We start from the raw sequence: 19,599 nt of genomic DNA on the forward strand, positions 1-19,599 counted from the left end.
CCACTCTAAATGGAGGGCAGACTGTCTGAAAAGTTCTAAATCAGGTCCTATATCTGATGTAGTCAGGAACAGAGCTACATAGCCTTGGAGTAAGGCATGAATTGTTTCAGGTTGGTTGTTATAAAGTCTGATATTTTGGTGTTTCTTTCTATCCTGATAGCACCAGATGGTACAGATCTGAGAGGACTAGTCAATGATTTGGGAGGGCTTACAAGCACTGTATTCCCTCCATCCATGAGTGTAAACAATTTACTATAACGTGATTCTGAAGTCTGACTGGGGGATTGATGTTTTTATTTTCCTGAATAGATGTAGTTGACAGGAGGCAAGTCTGGTTAATTTGGCAATGTGATCATTGAGGTTTAGATTCAGGTCGAGGACGACGCTAGGAGAGTTCAAGTGTGGGACCAAAGAAAGGAATGCCAAGTGGATGATATGCTTTCTCCCATGTACTTCCCTCTTTTATTATTGGAGTGTGAACAATTTACTATAATATGATTCTGAAGTATGACTGTGGGATTGAAGTTTTTATTTTCCTGAATAGATGTAATTGATAGGAAGCAAGTCCGGTTAATTTGGCAGTGTGATCATTGAAGCTTAGATTCTGGTCGATGACGAAGCTAGGAGAGTTCAAGTGTGGGACCAAAGAAAGAAATGCCAAGAATATGCTTTTTCCCATGTACTTCCCTCTTTTCATATTGTTCTCTATCTTGTAACCTCCCATAACATTTTGTACATTGTTAAGGGAAGTGAGCTATTTGTTATTAATACTGATGACTCCACAGATATAAGATCCGGGCAGACATCCAGACAAATATGCGATTTCTTCATTCATTCATGGTTACTTATAGGCGAAAGAGATCAACATTCCTTGTAAGGCGAGATGATGAGAATTATTCGGACCAAAACTCCACTTGCTAACAAAGATTGTCCAAAATCCCACTCTTCCAACAACATAAATCCACAATATTCCCTTGACACCAGTGAGGGGTGCAAAGAAAAGTCTCAACTACAAATTCATGGATTTTGTTACCTCAGTAGACAGTATGAAGGTGCTTTGGTTGGAAGACAGTTGTAGCCCTTGCAATGTCTCTAGAGACAGCGTCATATGAGAGTAATGTGCAACGTATACATTTATGCATGACTTCAAGAAACTCCTGACTTCTTAAACCTTAGGTTGGTAGTCTAATCTCACCTCCTTCTGACCCATGGCGTGCAAACAAATGTTGTAATTGACCTTTCCATTACTCGTGTTGCTGTGGAGACATACAATTATTGCACTAGATCAGTGAATCTGTGTAAGCTTCTCTCAAACCAGTTGGATTTTGATTTTCCATTGTGCCTCATCCATAGGGTCTCTAAACTGTTGCTTGTGAGCTAGTCCCTGGCAACAGCCCATGACATCATCCCATTTCATCGAGAAAGAGAATCATATGTGTGGTATGTTTGCAGCTGTCTGCTGGTGTATAGGTCTATTAAGGAGTGTTGCTGATAGTTACAAGCATGGAGACTTCCGTTGAGAAATAGAATTCTTCACACGTTCATGTGGAGGTCGATAGGTTGTCTCATCTTTGTTGCCGCCACTGGCCTGCTTTGGCTGTAGCCTATTGATGCAAGATGGTGCGGGCACAGAATACAATGGTTATGACTAGGCCTTAATAGTGTCCAATGGGGTGTGGGACAGATGCGCCTGATGTCCCAGGACAGATAGCCCAAACCAGCCCTGTAGCCATGAAACAAGGGTAAAGCAGAACACGTGCAAAATTGGCACAATGTGCTAACTTACAGTATTGTGAGAATGTGATAAACCACTATATTGAGAAAGTATAATGCAGACAATTGCAAAACATAGAAATAGTGGGAGAATGTGATATAGACACCCGTAAAAAGTAGAAATGGGTATCCGTTTGTGCTGCGTTGCGATATGCTGCTCTTTAATAAAGCTTTGATTACAAAAGGGCAGCCAAGTAAGTTTCTTACATTCCGTAGTACAACGTGACAATAAAAATAGCAAAGGGAAGAAATAAACCCCAAAAATGTGAAAAGTCAGTAAATCAGACACTCACTTCTGGGAATCCAGTTTATACATAAGTGTATAAAAGTGCTGTTTGAAGGCCAGATTCGTGTTATAATACTGACTTCGGTTATTACACTCCCTGAAGCAACACCGAGGGCCTATCTGGCTTATTATCACGCCTGCGTAAGGTGAGATGCCCTACAGCAGTCAGAGATCCTTCTGTTACATTTTTCTGAAGTTCTGAAAACAGCCTAACTGCAAACAAAAAGAAAGAAATCTAGTAAATAGTGCTGTGAAACAGATATTGTTAAAAGCCCACGGTCTACTGAGGACTCAGAAGCGTGCTTCTGTTTGCTGTTAAATCTGCCTCACTTCCTGTTGGTTGAACTTGTGCCATCTTTGCGGTGGTTGGGGCGGGAGGGGGCCCTGACAATGCTTCAGTGTACCATGCGCCGAAGTCTCTGCAGAGCCTTCTGAAACCGCCATACAATGAATAGGAGGGAATGCAGTTTGTCGATATTCAGTATGTTTTAAGACTTTGTACTCTGTTCCCCCCCCCCCCCTCAATACATTTGTCGAGCCTTCGTTCCGAGACTGTTGTCAGCTTTCAGTGACATGTAAACCCGCCTGAGGGTTTCTTGCACGTGCGATTAATGATCTCATCTGGCAGCCCAGGGCTTCCTCATTTCCACCTCCCTGCAGAGGGTGGACTTCAGGTCTCGGTGATTCCTGCTTGTCGGCTTCGGCGGGTTGTGGCTGTAGCAGCTGAAAGCCTCGGTTCTTATGAGCTGAGAAGAGACCGCTGACAGAACCCGCATTAAAACCCCTTCCTTGTTGGGTTCATCTGTTGAACTTACAAGTGCGCCCGGGTCGGCGCCTCCTGAGCAAGATAGGAGCCGGTTCGATGTTATCAGAAGGCGACATGGCCCGGCTGGAGTTTAAAGATGCTTTTTGGGTAAGTGCCCGACAGACGCTTTCTTACAACTGTTTCTAGCGCACTTGATTACGCCTCTTACTTTGGTCATGCCAAGACTGAATGAATGAATGCATAACTGAGAAGTACAATGCACTAAATTGCCTTAGTGTGTTTTTGGAGACACATAGCGAATTCTAGCAGGTGCAGGAGAGCTGACCTTTATACAGCCCTCCTCTTTTCCTAAAACATGAGGAGGTGCAGTTCAGTATATTTGTTAGTTGCCTCACTAGCATTCACGACTACAGTTAGCTCGGGTACTCGGTGAGATTTTGAGATATGTGTTTGTTCTATAGTATTTGCTAAATAACACTTTAAAACAAGCATTGAGTGGATCTGACCTGAGTGACTGTGCCCTCATATAGGGAGTGGCATCCTCCATGTCTCCTCCCAAAGGCCATAATCAAGGACAACTTCATTGGTGGCTTACATTTATCACAACCCGTATGGCTACTTTGCCCATGCATCTCAACTAGTAACGTGGCTGAGTTGCCCGAGGGTAATGACGCTATACATTGCATGGGTGCAAAATGTGCAATTATGTGATGTATATTACAGAAGAGGCTTCACAGGTATCTGGATCAAATTTGAGGTCTCAACTACCAACACTTGAGGCCCCCTTTTGTTTCCAATACATATCTGAATACTTGGAGTGGGCTTTGGGTCATCCACTTGGTGATGATTGGATGGCTTTGGTGTCTGTCTCAGTTACCTGTACTCCCTATTCTTGTGTTTGCCCCACCTAAGAAAATTTCTTTCTTACAGTGTTCTGACTGGATGAGTTGTAGCCTTCCTCTGCATATTTGAGGGACGTTTTTATTTTGGTGTAAGCACCCAATGGGAGTACCTGTATTTCTCTATCTCTCTCCTCTCTTTTTCTCTTCCTTCCCCCACCCACTCACTTTTTTGATTGCCACATTCCTCGATGCTTCTCATCCTGCTCCCACTCTCCATGTTTCAATTTTTATTATGTCTATTTTTTAAGTGGGTTTAGCAGCTGCAAAGTCCTTACAGGGCACTCACTTCCTTTTCTAGCTTATTGCGCACACTCTTTCGCCTTTTTAACATTTTATTTAACCATTCTAAGAGTGCCATCTGCAATATTAAAAATAGCAAATAAAAATAGCCACCATGCATCATGCCCCATACGCACACAGGTGTCACAAGACACAGGTGTGCAAGTGTCATGATGCACATGTGTGCATGCATCACACTGCTTTGCCAGCCTGCCTGACAAGCTTTGGTAAAAAGCACTGGTAAATCCAATAGGTTGGCCTTTTAATACCAAGACTTGTTAGCTTTGACAATGTTTGTTGTGATATCTGAATGCACCTGCAGTCCCACAGGGGCTCAGAGTACTGGAAATACATTTGTTTGCAGGAGAATTCACCCACAGGTATTGTTTTGCAGAGGTATTAACCATTCCGATTTCCTGAAGTTTCCAACTTTGCCACCTTCCCAAAACATTGCTGGCAAGCTCATAAATGTACACATGTAAAATCGAGGCCTCAAGGTATGATAAGCTCTTCATCTTACACCGTCACTTAAAAAACACAGTTCTATAGACGTATTCAGTACCCTGTGAGGGACCCAGAGTTTGGTACCATTTGACTTCCCATTAAACATCTATAATTGAAGACCTGCTTTATACAAATGTAAACAAGCCAGAGTAAATGTTATTACCTTGCACAATTAAAGCTCTGTAAGAAATGTGCAGACTGGAATTAAAAGGACGTCTCACTCCACAGCTTGCTGAGAAATATATTCTGTGTGTGTACATGTTATCAAGTGAGTGGACAGATATAACAACATTTCCTTCCATTATTAATTTCCATACCAAGGGTTTGAGTGGGAGCTAAAAACAGCCCTGGAAAATGTGTCAAAGTCCCTGCCACATGCGGTACAAAGTTAGCACAATGTACAAGCCAACCATCCGCAGGGAAGTTAGATGGTAATAGTGTTCCACCTGCAAGATTCGTTTTGTAAGGGAAAAAGCAATTCATTTTACGGCAGAAATGCATTGTCTCAAAAGCCATAGACACTCCAGGCTATCTTGAAGAGAAACTCCAGTAGTCCAGTATTTCAGAGCATGACACAGTACAGAGAAGCATTGTTTCTCAGCACACCAAAGCACGTTAGCTGGTATGGAAACTGCATGTTTCTTTGTCAGTGCCGGTTCCATGGCAAAATGCGCAGAAGCTACATTCGCTCATTCAGGCCGGAAAGCAGGCCCTTTTCCTCCAGCCTACCGTGGGTATTCCATTGTCCCAAATTGCTAGTCCTGCCAAATTCGATAGGGTGCTGTCACCATACTCGTGCTCCCTAAGTACTTCACATTCCAAGCTCCAGGTCCTTTTAGGAAGCAATGTCATCCAAGCTATCTGATGACGAGATCCATAGGCAAATTGACTGAAACCAAGTTTCCACCTCTTTCGAACATTGATGAGTGAGCAACTCGACCTGGGTGACCCTGTACACTGAAGGGAGCAGGGTCCAGTGAAGAGGCACGGGGCCCGAGGAAGAGAAACGTTTGAGGAAGCACACATGAGTTCAAGCTCACCAAACCTCTGTGGGAATTAGAAGCAGGCAACAGATAGCAGGTAGAAGACTGGACATTGATGGAGTATAGCAAGAGACCGGAAGAAGTATTCTTCCAAAGTGTGTAGAATTATGTCAAACATTACACTACCTCATCAGTATGCTGAAGCAGGGCATACATTGAAAAAAAATTTTTTTTGTCTAAAGTTACCCTGAACATTGTAAAGAATATTGCACTAAATTGTCTTTCATTGAGGTTTTCAAGGTACTTACAAATTCAGTATATAACAGACCTCCGTGTGCTACTCAGTATAAGATGAATTCAGCTCAGTCTGCTAAGGTAAGGAGGTATGATGTGCAGAAGTCGAATAAAAGCAACATCAATGTTTCAAAAACAAATTCTGAAACGCATTAAGTTTAAAAGCTAAGCAAAAAAGAGATTGGCTTTGCAGTGGTATTGCTCCTTGCTCCAGTCTTTTTGTTTGATGAAAAAAAATCCTCCTTTACATAGGGTGAAACAGCGACAGAGGGGCACTGGTGGTGTGTGAGTGTGTCTATTGGATCAAACAAAGCAATTATTGTGCTCACGAGCAGACCTTGCCTTGCTTGGGGCTCTGAGGCATACAATAACATTTGAGGTTACATGATATGTGTCTTCCGAAAGAACATTATATCCAACGATTTACAGGTCACTCATCATGTGGTTTGACAATAGAAACCTTTTAATATTTGTGAATTTAAACTTCCCGTCTGTGTTGTCACCTGTGATCCAACACCTGTGGGAACTGCGATGGGGACTCTGTCCTGGTGAAATGTTCGATTTCCAACCATTTGACAATTGGCTTGTCAAAGATACAGACAATGGTGTCTGTCCATCAAGGCATTCCCGTAGTTAACCCCAAAATATACAGAATGGGAATAAAATGGGAACGTTAATGGAATATTCATATACAATTAGTACAAATGAAAAGGCCTTTGACATCTTCTTACTTCTAATCATTGGGAATTAGACGTTTCGTGGCTGATTCTTCAAGACGTCTCACACTCATAAATACTTTTATGAATTGGCTCTCTGGTTATTGGGTGTCCCAATGTAGAAGTGGCATTATGTGCAAATGCTAGATGGTTGTCACACAAAATTCTTATAGGTATTTGGATGTAGTGTGTAACAATAAATTGTCATAGGCTAAAGATGGAGATGTGAAGGGCATGCCCCATTAAAGTTTAATAAATTATAAAAGTCATATTTAGCTTCACCTTTAATGAAAACATTGAATCATAGTATCATATTATTATGTGGTTCTGTGCATGCATGTGTGTGGTAACCACACATGCACAACCCTGTCAATGGCTTCAACATGCTCTCTGAAGAAATATCTCCGTAACCTAACTGAAATGTTGTATTTGGGTTGGGTTTGAAACCATGTTGGGCTAGATTCCTAGTACATGGTTATTTTTCTGTCCCGCAAGGGTTGTCCACCATTGTTTGTAGACACTGTGTTACAAGACAATTAAGAAATAATCTGCTCATTGTGACATAGATTATGGTACCTTTTCTATGACCCTGAAGGAGTTAATAAACCCTAATAATATGTTTGTTGATCCGTCAATTTCACTGCTTGTTCTGAAAGCTAGAATAAGGTCTGCTGGCAGAGACTTTTTTTAAAGTTGTTCAACTATTTCATATTAGGATAAAAAACATATTTCGAGACATTTGTCATGTTTCAAGGATTGCCTGCCTGCCAAGATACCTGGACGTTTGTACAGGATCCTACTGTCACAAGGTTATGGGTGCAGGGTGGTCCATTTGAGATATTTACCGGGCCATATATTTTATACTCAAGACTGTGAAATAGTTCAACATTAATTATTCAACACTTTATTACCTCAAGAATTTAACTGTACATCGGAGGAGGCTTGCAATATGGAATATGAAAAGTATTATTTTATTTAAATTTAGTTTAGTCATAAATGTTTTTCTTTCATTGAAAATACACACATTCTTAAAGACACACAAATAAACTGTTAAACAATATACTAAAACATTAGAATAAGCAACATTTAAATTAATTATCTGTCATTTTCATAACTGAAATATTTTAATGCATTTGGTCTGTCTACGGGATTGGTTTAATTTAGACTGAACATTTGCTAAATGGTTTATTGTAATGTGTTGAATGCTTTTAAAATAAAGTTAAACAAATTAAATAAATTGGACTGTGTCAACTGAGAGCTGACGGGTGCAATGAAAGTTGTAGAAAAAAAGGGAGCCGGGAATCTTGTGTATAAGCACCTCTGTATCATCTCCTTGCTCTGGAACTGGGATGAAGACCCCTCCTGAGGTAGAGAATGCATGTGGGAAATGGGAAGGATATAATAAACGTGATCTCTCTTCTTGCCGTCCTCTTTCTCCCTGCGTGCTGATATAGCTGTGACTCTTTTCTAGTCTTACCAAAGTATAATGGAGAAGTATATAGGCTTTGCCTGGAAGCAACGCTAAAGTGTCGTTGTTGTTGGGAGCTGTTGTTTAGTCTTAAGTCTTCTGAGTCATACACTCTCATGGGAAAGACTGAATGAAAGACATACATTGTAGCTCACTCACCAGAGACAGTCTCATGAAAACTAGAAGAAACATTTGAAGCCGAGAATGATACATTTGTGGTGCATGGCCACCTGAATGTGCTTCATTTGAGGGCCCTTGAACTGGGGAGGGCCTTGCCACATTTGAAGCTGCCGAATGTTTGCAAGAGCTTTAGCTTACGTATGTTAAACACAGAGGAATTTAGTTTTGATTTTTGAAATACAAAATATTTTGGGATAAACTTGGCGAGGTGGAAAGTTTTAAAAGTTACTCATGTTTTGGAACGGAGCTAGTTTTATGATGTCAGGGAGGGTAACTTTTGAGATGTCTTTCTAGCTATGGGTCCTGCTGATTCGTTGTATGTCACTTGAAATACTAGACTTGATGGTTTAGCAGCCCAAGGTTCGCACTGCTAGCAGGCAGTTCTCTAGAGGCATGTAAGGTAGGATGTGGCGAGTGAAAGCCTCTCGTGAGGGTTAGAGACACATGGCTGTATGTAAGTACAGAGCTTTCCTGGTGCAACAAAGGCGACATCCAGTGCCACTGCTGTGATGTCCAATAAGTGTGAAACAACTCCCTTATTGTCGTCTGGGACACTACACTACAAAGGCAGATTTTGATGTGTATTGACTAGTGTTACAATGCCCCGGTGGACTTGTGCTTTAAAGATGTATTTTCCTGTTTAGGACACACCCCATTATCAAATAGGAGATACCGCCTTTGCGTGCAATCTAGTCGTGTTTTAGGTAGTCATTTGTCTGCATTAATATAGTTCCAGAAAAGTTCAGATCTAATGTACTGATCAATAAATGTTATCTCCAAAGGTATGCATAATTGTGTCTCCTAAGGATGTATGATGCCATAATATGTATAGAGACAAAGGTGTGCAGTGATTTTAAGGCAAACAGGAGGAAATAACACTCAGGGGGTCATTTTGACCTTGGCGGACGGCGGAGGCCGTCCGCCAAGGTACCGCCGCTGAATGACCGCACCGCGGTCAAAAGACCGCAGCGGCCATTCAGACATTTCCTCTCGGCCGGCGGGCGCTCTCCAAAAGAGCGCCCGCCGGCCCAGAGGAAATGCCCCTGCAACGAGGACACCGGCTCAGAATTGAGCCGGCGTAGTTGCAGGGGTGCGACGGGTGCAGTTGCACCCGTCGCGTATTTCAGTGTCTGCTTAGCAGACACTGAAATACTTTGCGGGGCCCTCTTACGGGGGCCCCTGCAGTGCCCATGCCATGGACATGGGCACTGCAGGGGCCCCCAGGGGCCCCGCGGCACCCCCTACCGCCATCCTGTTCCTGGCGGGTCTCAAGGATGGCGGTAGGGGGTGTCAGAATCCCCATGGCTGCGGAGCGCGCTCCGCAGCCATGGAGGATTCACAAGGGCAGTGGTAAACCGGCGGGAGACCGCCGGTTTACCCTTTCTGGCCGCGGCTGAACCGCCGCGGTCAGAATGCCCTCGGGAGCACCGCCAGCCTGTTGGCGGTGCTCCCGTGGTCGGTGACCCTGGCGGTCACCGGCCGCCAGGGTCAGAATGACCCCCTCAGTGTTGGTGGTTGACTAGCTATGCAAAGGGCTTATGATGCCATGCACGAACCCATACCTACGTAGATATGCAGAAAGGCGAACACTTTAAAAAGTAAGTCATAGGACTTAGCTTTCAGGAAAATATTGAAGTGTCATTGCGTTATTTGCAACATGCATCCTTCCTTATTTTATAGCAAGCTAAGCGTCACTGCACTGACTCTTGTAGGACCGCAGCATCCTCTGTAGATCAATCGGAGTTAAAGAGGAACTCAAGTCAACCGTGTATTTTGCTCGGGCTCCTACTTCCACAGTCATCCTCCAGACTCACTCACTGCTCCACCACTTAAGGCCTTCTTGCTTGATCAATTTGGATTATGCTTATCTTGAAAAATACTTTACACCGAATTTTGGGCGAAGCCATAGGCACTAGAGCTCAAGATCAGAATGTCCACTATCTGTATGATGGCAGGTAACTCGTCAGGTAGACTGTGGTATATCGGGCAGGGTTGTTCTTTAAATAAAGAAGTCCTCAAACACTACTACAATGGAGTCTAAAGGGTGTGTTTTATCATCTCAGTTCTAGAAAAAAGTGTAAATGAATTAAGCAACATAGTGAAGAACAGAGGGCTCATTGAGATTAAAATACGTCTGTGTTTGTTGCTGTTTTTACATCATTAAGGCCCTCATTTTGCTTGGCCTGGGAAATGGACTGGTTTTCCCCACCATCAGAGTCACCAGTTCTAGGGTTATCAGTAAGTGGTTAAAAGCTCACTCATTACAATTTGGACTGAGAGAGCCTACTAAGAAATGAGCAATTATCAGTTGGATCAATAATTCTGGATCCACTGTGAAGCTCGTAATTCCAATGAAGCCAGTGGCTGCGGCGACCTCCTCCTTCAGAATTAGGACTATAAAAATGAGATTCCAAATATTTCTACAATAACTTGGATGGAGCTGTAGGTGTAGTCTTGAAATAGCCCAACCCAGTCAAGATCTAATTCTGACGAGAGATGAAGGCCTAGCGGAGGTTAATTATGTAGCAGCTTCTGGGGATGTATATTCTAACATCTGTGTATTTACTGGAATGTTAGTGTTATTTGGACTGGATTGGACATATATACATTGTTGGACCTGGCCCTTTTTACAGGGCCATCTCCAAACTTTTTGCCTCCTTCCTCCAATTTTTTTTGACCTCATGCTGTTGGCTCTAAGACTCTGAGCTCTTTATCACTGATGACCAGTGCTAAAGTGCAGGTGCTCTCCCTTCTAAAGTTGGTATGATTGCCTTACACCTAATTGGCACATTTAATGTGCATGTACCTTATACAGCGGTATCCCTATACCCAAGGCCTGTAAATTAAATGCAACTAGTGGGCATGCAGCGCTCCTTGCGCCACCCACAGAATAAGCCTTTCAAACCTGTGTCAGGCCTGCTAGCGCTGGATCTGCGTGCTCAGTTTACTGCCACAGGGATCTGGCATCTAAATTTACTTGCCGGGCCTCCTTTTACTACATGTAAGTCACCCCTAAGGAAGGCCCTAGCCTAGCTCTATGGACAGGGTGCTATGTCTGTAGAAGGCAGGACATGTGCCTGGTTGTGAGGTGTGTGTTGGTAGTGACAAACAGCCTATTGTGTTCCTCACTACTGTGCTGTGCTACTCATAGGATGGCATTGGAAATGCCCTGCTTTATGTCTAGGGGGTATTGTCTGATTTATGAGGGGTAGTGTAGGCACTTTTGGTATGGTTGTAATTGTAGTGATAAATGCTGTTTATTAGTGTAGGTGGATTTTTTTTTTTGCCATTAGAGAAATGCCACTTCTCTGTGCTTATGACTCTGGTGTTTTGCAGCTTGACTCCAATCCACCTCTGGGGCAGAGTGACAGCTGGGCTTTGTGCATGCTTTTCAGACAGCCTGTACACAGGGAGGGTGGGGTGTCACAGAAGTGCATCTGCATTTTGAATGGTCTTTCTGGGTTGAGAGAAGGGGAGGCGGGGCACACATCAATTTGTAAAGCCTGTGTCCTGGCCTCACACAAAGGGCTCATTTACCCCCAACTGATGTCTGGAGCCTGTGCTGGAGGAGAGGGGGAACACTCCTAGAACCAGTTGTAAGTGGTTGGTACCTTTTCTCCCCCTCTTTGAAATTGCTTTGCAAAACTGAATATAAGTACAGAGGATTTCTCCCCTTCAGACATACAAGTAACATTCTGAAGAAGTGGACACAGAATGCTGCTGGGACTCACCAGGAACCACCTTTGACTGTTGCTGCTGTGCTGACCTGTGACCTGCTGGGTCACTAGGAGAAACTGCCACTGACTGCATCCCCCTTGTGTTGGCGTATTGTTGGGCCCTGCCGCCCTGTGCTTCCTTTGTGTCTCCAGAGACTGGGTGCTGTGGCCCCTGCCCTCTGCAACCATTGTTTTGAAGCTCCGTACTGGAGAAAATGTGCCTGAAGAGCTTTTATTTTCTTCACCTAGCGCCTTGAAAGCGTTTCTTCCTTTATGTGTTTAGCGCCTTGAGAGCACTTTTCTAACATTCCCTAGCAAAGAAATCACCACCGCGACCTGGGCAAGTTACGAGTTTCAAGAGCGGACAAAACGCGCTTTGCTCGGTGCCCCCAGAGTACGGGAAGACAGAGAATGGAGCGAGTGTGCTCCTTGCAGTGCCCCTGGGTCGACTAGCACTGAGCACAGTGCCCCTGGGGCACCAGCAGGCACTAACTCGGGCTGGAATCACCACTGCGGCCTGGGAAGTGAGGCGGACACTCACGCACCAGATTGGGTGCAGGTGAGTGTAGAGGAGTAGCCCCAGGAGGGAGGAAGCCCTCATCGGAGGTCCCATCTGATCCCAGGGCCACCCCTGAGCCAGCGATGACGACGGTGCACTCGGTGGGGGGGATGCGAGGTGCCCGGAGGCTGGGAGCGCCTCTGTTTCCCCACTGGGTGGCGAGGAAGCACCACCGGAGGCCCCTCTCAGTGGGGAGAGGGTTACACAGTGCCCCCGTTCAAGGAGGGGGCACCCCGAGAAGAGGACTTGGGAGAGATGAGGGTAAGTCCCTCTTCCCTGGTCGCTGCGTGAGGTGCGTAAATGCTCCAGTATTGCTTTGGTTCTCTCTGGCTTCCCTGACCCAGCGAGGGCCAGTCCTGGCCCCAGAGGGCCACTGGGGCAGTTGCGCCTCCTTGTGGGCATTGTGTTAGGTGGAGGGGAGCGAGGCCTCACCCAGAGAATCGGAGGTGGTGCGTGCTGCCCCCCTCCCTCATCTACATTCAGACGGCTTGTGGGGCGGGAGGGACACCACGACGGAGCCCCGTCCCCGCAAGGCCGGTGTTGGGACCCCCTTCCTTAGCATTGCAGGAGCACAGGAGTCCCCCCCATGTGGCCCCAAGAACTGGGCATATAACTTACAGAGAAGGCCTCTTTACTAATGTGCATTTCTGAGGTTGTGGTGACTGTGGAAATATGAATCATGCTGGTACATTCATGGTAATGGTTTGACAGTGATGTTCCTGTTATGGACATATATGAGCGTGTTTTACTAGGACCCATGCCATTGTGATGATATGTTTTTCATGACATGCTATGTGGTTTCTGATGTTCCTTTTATGAGCATTTATGTTTACTATAACGTGGATTTTTTTAGTAATGTTTACCAGACTATCGCTTATGTTGCAGAATAATCAGTAACCTATGTGTTCTATGTGACTACTGCTGGCTTTCGCAGAGCAATAGTAGTGTGTAATGTTCTGACATCTGCTTCGGTAGAAGGGTATTACTGACATGTGCTTGGTCTGATGATGCTGTGTACAATACAGATTATTTTTATATAACTTGGGCTGACTGCCACATTATGACTGTGGTTGAGCACCACGGTCGGACTGCTGACAACGCCAGGTTGCTGCCAGCTGGCAGACTGGCAGTCCCAGCGGTTGTAATCCCCCAGGACAGAGCTGCCTTCCGGATTACAAGTCTGCATACCACCAGCCTTTTCATGTCGGTTCCATTGCCATGGAAAGGCTGACAGAATGGGGGTGTCGGGGCCCCTATGTACAGCAACGTCACGCATTCCACTGCCCAAATTACGGTTACTTCTGTATCTGCCACACTGCCACATTGCAGCCAGCTCGTAATTGAGCCAGAGACAATGTTAAGGCCCTGTTCACTGCAGGGCCTGCAGATGGAAACGCTGTTTCTGCCCACCGGCCCTGCGGTGAGCTTCAAATAGGGCTGGCGGTGTTTGGACCACACAGGCCGTCTCCCAGCAGGTTGAGTTTGGTGGGCAGCCTCCGCCTCCTGCCAACATCATAATAAGGGCCTTGGTGTTGTGTTTCCTTCGTGGTGGAGGTAGTGCATCACATGTGTTGTGTGTGTTGTGCAAACGCTTCACACATTGCCCCTGGGATGGGCCTGACAGCTCATACCAAGCTACCAAGGTGTTGAGCGGGGGATATCTTGGGAGCGTAACTCCCTCTCCCTGATTAGAGTGGGTGTGTTCTGCCTGGCTTAGGTGCATACCCTAGCCAACTAGAAACCCAATTTCTAACATACATCTTTCTTCTCTTTAGCGGGTGGAGCCCTAGTAGACTGTAAGAGAAGTTGTTGCTGTATGGAATCACTTGTCCAGGTGGTAACCTGGTATCTTCATTACAATGGCCCTCATTACGACCCTGGCGGTGTAACACCGCCAGGGCCGCTGTAGGCGGGAGCACCGCCGACAGCCTGGCGGTGCCCCGCGGGGCATTCTGACCGCGGCGCTTTGGCCGCGGTCAGAAAGGGAAAACCGGCGGTCTCCCGCCGGTTTTCCACTGCCCCTTAGAATCCTCCAAAGCGGCGCAGCTCGCTGCGCCGCCGAGGGGATTCTGACAATCCCTACCGCCATCCTGTTCCTGGCGGCTCGCCCGCCAGGAACAGGATGGCGGTAGGGATTGTCGTGGGGCCCCTGGGGGCCCCTGAATTGCCCATGCCAATGGCATGGGCACTGCAGGGGCCCCCGTAAGAGGGCCCCTAAAAGTATTTCACTGTCTGCTTGGCAGACAGTGAAATACGCGACGGGTGCAGAGGAGTCTGGGTGCAGGGTTCTGACCGCGGAGCGGTATTATGGAGGGCGGCATCCTGGCGGGCGGCCTCCGCCGCCCGCCAGGGTCGTAATGAGGCCCAATGTATTTTATATTCATTCTGTAGCATGTCCTTTCCAGCTGACTGTATAGTGATAATTAAGAATGAAGTTGTAGTTTCAGATTATACTGATATTTTCTTTTGATTGATGAGGATTTGCTTTTTGTAGAAGTAGTTGGGACATATGGATCATCAAACATGGGATATTCTCCTTGGACGTCATGCAGTCTAGAAGATGTTTGGCTCCAGCAATTTCTGGCCATCCCTTTATGCCCTCCTGCAAACAGCTGCTGAGGTATTTCTCTAGGCCATATTATTAGAAGTCGTGTATACATAGCAAAAGGGGATGGGATTCATTCTTGAGAAAGATCAATCTCTCCTGAAGTCACTTCTTTTGCAGAAGGAAGTTACAATACAGTATTTTAATACAACGTGGTATCATGAATTTAAGCCAGAGCGCAAAGCACCACGGTTTGAAGCTTGGATCCCGGATTTTGTAAGGTATGGGAGGAAAATGTCAGCATATTCACCACAAGTAGAAAAGGCGGTATATCTCGCCATGCAGTCACTAATACTGAGTGTCTTTCAGCTAAACTCTGCACCACTACTTTCGTTACCCTGTGATGCTTTGCCACACCCCAAGTAGGCGACTACATGTTCTTTTATATCTCTAGTTGCTTGATTTGTATATAATTTTCCATTGCAGTGCCTTGTTACCTGGATTGGCTAGCAACATTGTTAATAAAATGATGCTGTGCAAAATGTAGGATATATAAAGACAGAATAAATGATGAATTATTTTGCATTGTTTGGTTTGGTGTTTTTAATCTTAAGAAAATTAATGTCATTTTTGATGTTCTCTATTTTGTGTGATACAAAAATAAAGAAAAATATATAAGATATTTTAGAATGGTTTGCAGCGGCAGACGATCTCTAACAGTTATGGGGGCTGGTGCATAACAGGGCTCCTTGCTGTGCAAACTATAACATGTTTGTAAAATTCTATTGTTTACGAACCATAAATGATATGGTATGTGCATTTGTTTAGCACGCTAATCACCCCTAAGGATGTCCAGGCGCTTTGCAGGTGGGTTAAGCAGCTGTCTTCGTGGTGAGGTTATTGGAAAATCCAGGTTTTCACCCTCTTGCTGAACTCAAGAAGTGATGCGGAGGTTCTGATGAAACATACCTAGAACAGATAGGGCACAATGCGAAAATCAGTGCATTATGAGAAAGTTAACCAGCATTCACAAAGAGGCAATGCTCATGAATAACTGCTATGTGCAAAACGAATACTTTTAACAAAAAGAGGATACAATGCCCCCACCCCAAAAAACAAGAATTATAGTTTTGTAGCAAGTCGACAACATTTTTTTTTTGCAGCCTTAGAGGTTTGTGAACATTTTAAACAGCACACCAAGGCCCATATTTATACTTTTTGACGCAAAACTGAGCCGACGCAGTTTTGCATAAAAAAAAAAAGCTGGCTAACGCCATTACTGTGCGCCGTGCGGGCGTCAAATTTATACATTGATGCACGGCGGTGCAAACCACAGGTGTAAATCATTTTTTTTTACGCACACCGCAGAGTCACGTCGTAAAGGAAAACGACGTTAACGCAGCGGAAATGACTGTGGGCCGATTTATGACACCGCAAACCGGATATGCGACGTTTTTTGACGCAATAGCATCAAAATTCCCCGCAAACACAGCCATTTCAGCAGAGGAGAGCCAAAATGGATTCCAGATGCCTGTACAGACCCTAGGGAGATGACAACACACCAGGAACCAGCCTGGAGGATCCACACAAGAACCAGGACAGGGAGAAGAAGAAAAGAAAGTGTTGCTTCAGTGCAGAGGAGCAGGAAATCCTGGTAAAAGAGGTGACGGAACGCCAGCACCAACTGTTTGTCATCTCAAAGTTGCCAATCAGTAGGAGAGAGGCTATATGGCAACAAATTGTTGACAAGATCAACAGTGTGGCAGAAGTACGCAGAACAGTCATCGAGTGCAAGAAACGCTTGCTTGACTGCAAGCGCAGGACCAAGGAAAAGATGGACAGGAACAGGAAGGCAGCACTGCAGACTGGAGGTGGGAGTCCAACCACACCAGGAGGAGATTGTCACAGGGATTCAAGGACAGGACAGCGCAGACTACCAGGAGACAACGCACATGCAGGGTAAGTCCCATGGGGAATTAAAATGCACTAATGTCATCTACAACCGGGGGGGGGGGGGGAATACCGACTACAAAATGCATTGAAGTCATCATATACATGGAGTGGCATGGGTAAAGGTGTACGGCACGGGGGCATGGCCTGTACAGAGAAAAGCTGGGGCACACCATAACACAACACCAACAACAGTTCCATGGGGGCATGCTGCCCTGCCAACGTTGTAGCAAAGGTAAAGCCACGCCAGGAGGGAAGAGCACAATGACAAACTGACATCCTGTCACACGTCAGCCACTATACCCCCTACATTAACTAGGGCCCAGTTAACAACCTCTAGCCATACCGACAACTGGAATGTAACATTGACAACAGTTGCCACTACCACCTCCGCTGTGTGTGCAACTCAAGTAGCCAATGGCAGTAAAGTCCCCATGGATCATACACACCTAAATTAGAGGGTTTAGGATGACAATGTTAACAATCTCCTGAAACAAGACAAATGTTCCAGTCCTGTCAAATGTGAACGCTCATAGTTGCCGCAAACATCAGCCAATGTCATCAACATTAGGAGCTACACAGCACCAAGGTCACACCCATGCTGCATATGTCAGGGTCCATCATATGCCTGGGTCACAATGCAACATCCCAAATGTCATACTGCTCAGACAACAGCATTGAGGGGGAGGACACATGTAACTGGTCACTGAAATACACCTGCACAGTCAGAGGCGGAAATAGGACACTGCTACGACTATCAGGGCAATCCAATGTACCACACATTCCCCTACATCAGCTGTACACATTACCAATGCTGACATCCATATTGTGCCATAACAATGCTATGCATAGTATACACTACATTTCAACTACATATAAGTGGATGTGAAAGATCAGAGACTAGGGCAGGTCCAGATTGTTAAGTGTGCTGCTAGTGCCATCAGAGCACCCACAGCCAGTGAAAGGTCTCACCTTGAGAATGGATGTAGACGGAGGGTTGAGTAGGACAAGAAGGTGGCAAATCAATATTTGGTCAAAACCAACACCTAGAGGAGATGATGCCGACAAGTCTAATAACTCACCACAATACATGTGACATGCAGGTGGGGCATAGGCCTGGGAGAATGCCCATCTGAAAGACTGGATCAATGAACAGGAACCAAGATCACAATGTGAAATCATCACAAGGCAGGCATGTCACATCACTAATGCCACAACACAGACACACTAATTGTACCCTATTTCATTGCATAGGAAGATGGATCTTCTGCGGATATGCCTGTCCAGGACGACCCTGATGACATGGATGACGAGCTGACAAACATCAGCCACCAGACCCTTGGTCAGATGTCCTTGGAACCCTCCAGACCCCGCCTTCAGTCACAAGGAGGAGCACAGAACAAGCAGCCATCACAGAGGACTCACCCACCACCCCAATTGTAAGACCTGCCACCTCCAATACAGCTGAGGACTCAGACGACACAGGCACCAGCTTTAAGAGAACTGTAGTCGGAGTACTGCGGGAGCTGGCCAAGGAGGTGCGGGTGGGGATGCAAAATATGGCAGCCAGCCTTGAGGGGATGCGTTCGTGCAGATCAGGCAGCAGCCATGCAAGCGCTAACATCCAACCTACAAGGACTACAACAAACTGTAAAGGAATTCACCACTGCAGTAAGGGAGTTGCCACCACACCTCGCACCCCAAACCTTCCACTGTATGCACGAATGCAATCATGACCCCCTCAGGGCCGACCTGGCTGCCTACCATCGGGATGTGGCTGCTATTCTTAAGAACCTCCTTGGAGCAGTACTGCCCTTAAGACCCCCACAGGTAGCAGCTACCAGGATATCTGACTCCACGTCTTCAAACACTGAGGTGTGTGTTGCCCCTTCACAACTACCACCACCAAGGACAGAGGAGGCAACACACACATCAGGAGATGAAGACATGAAACAGATTACCTTCACACGTAAAAGTACCCGGAAGCACTAGTCCCTGCCACATGGCCACCTATTACCCAGGTCCTGCGCTTCGTAACATGCCAGTCTTGCAACAACTGTACTCAAGCACTGTTCTGCAAACCACTGTATATCTTGTCAGCCTGCCTTGTGATTGTCTCTCACTAACTCATTGGCAAATCCTGTCCCTCTGCACTGTTTGACACATCACCCCAGCATGTCCAATTAATTGTTCTTTAGCACTTGTGTAGGATCACAATGGAAGATGTCACTATAATGGACTCACAATCATGGACAATGTACATACAGCACTACAGCACTTTTCAATAAATACCACTTATACAACCACTTTGTCTCTGTGTAATGTGACACATCAACCGTGCAGTAGACCACTTAATTTTGCCTCCTGTCAAATTACATAGCTTGTCAATCAATCAGCATATTTATAGAGCGCACTACATACCCGTTAGGGTTTCAAGGCGCGGGGGTTAGCTGCTACTGGTCAAAGAGCCAGGTCTTGAGGAGTCTTCTGAAGGTGAGTAGGTCCTGGGTCTTTCGTAGGTTGGTAGGAAGAGTGTTCCATGTCTTGGCGGCGAGGTAGGAGAAGGATCTGCCGCCGGATGTCTTTCGAAGGATGCGGGGGATGGCGGCGAGGGCGAGGTCTGCGGAGCGGAGCTGTCGGGTGGGGGTGTAGAAGCTGAGTCTGTTGTTGAGGTAGGC

General features: G+C 45.8%; 1 protein-coding gene across 2 annotated transcripts in view; it reads left to right on the forward strand.

The window, feature by feature from the left end:
• The first annotated feature begins 2,487 nt into the window (after nt 1-2,487).
• PSTPIP1 (proline-serine-threonine phosphatase interacting protein 1) overlaps nt 2,488-19,599 on the forward strand; it is a 484,932-nt gene continuing 467,820 nt past the window's right edge. The window contains exon 1 of one of the 2 annotated variants that reach the window (XM_069222343.1): nt 2,488-2,972. In XM_069222343.1, the coding sequence (XP_069078444.1) occupies nt 2,922-2,972 (51 nt within the window). In that variant the 5' untranslated portion in view covers nt 2,488-2,921. The remainder of the gene's footprint in view (nt 2,973-19,599) is intronic. The other variant, XM_069222342.1, reaches the window with a different exon arrangement.

The sequence above is a fragment of the Pleurodeles waltl genome, chromosome 3_1 (assembly GCF_031143425.1).
Source record: "Pleurodeles waltl isolate 20211129_DDA chromosome 3_1, aPleWal1.hap1.20221129, whole genome shotgun sequence".
Taxonomy (NCBI): Eukaryota; Metazoa; Chordata; class Amphibia; order Caudata; family Salamandridae; genus Pleurodeles; species Pleurodeles waltl.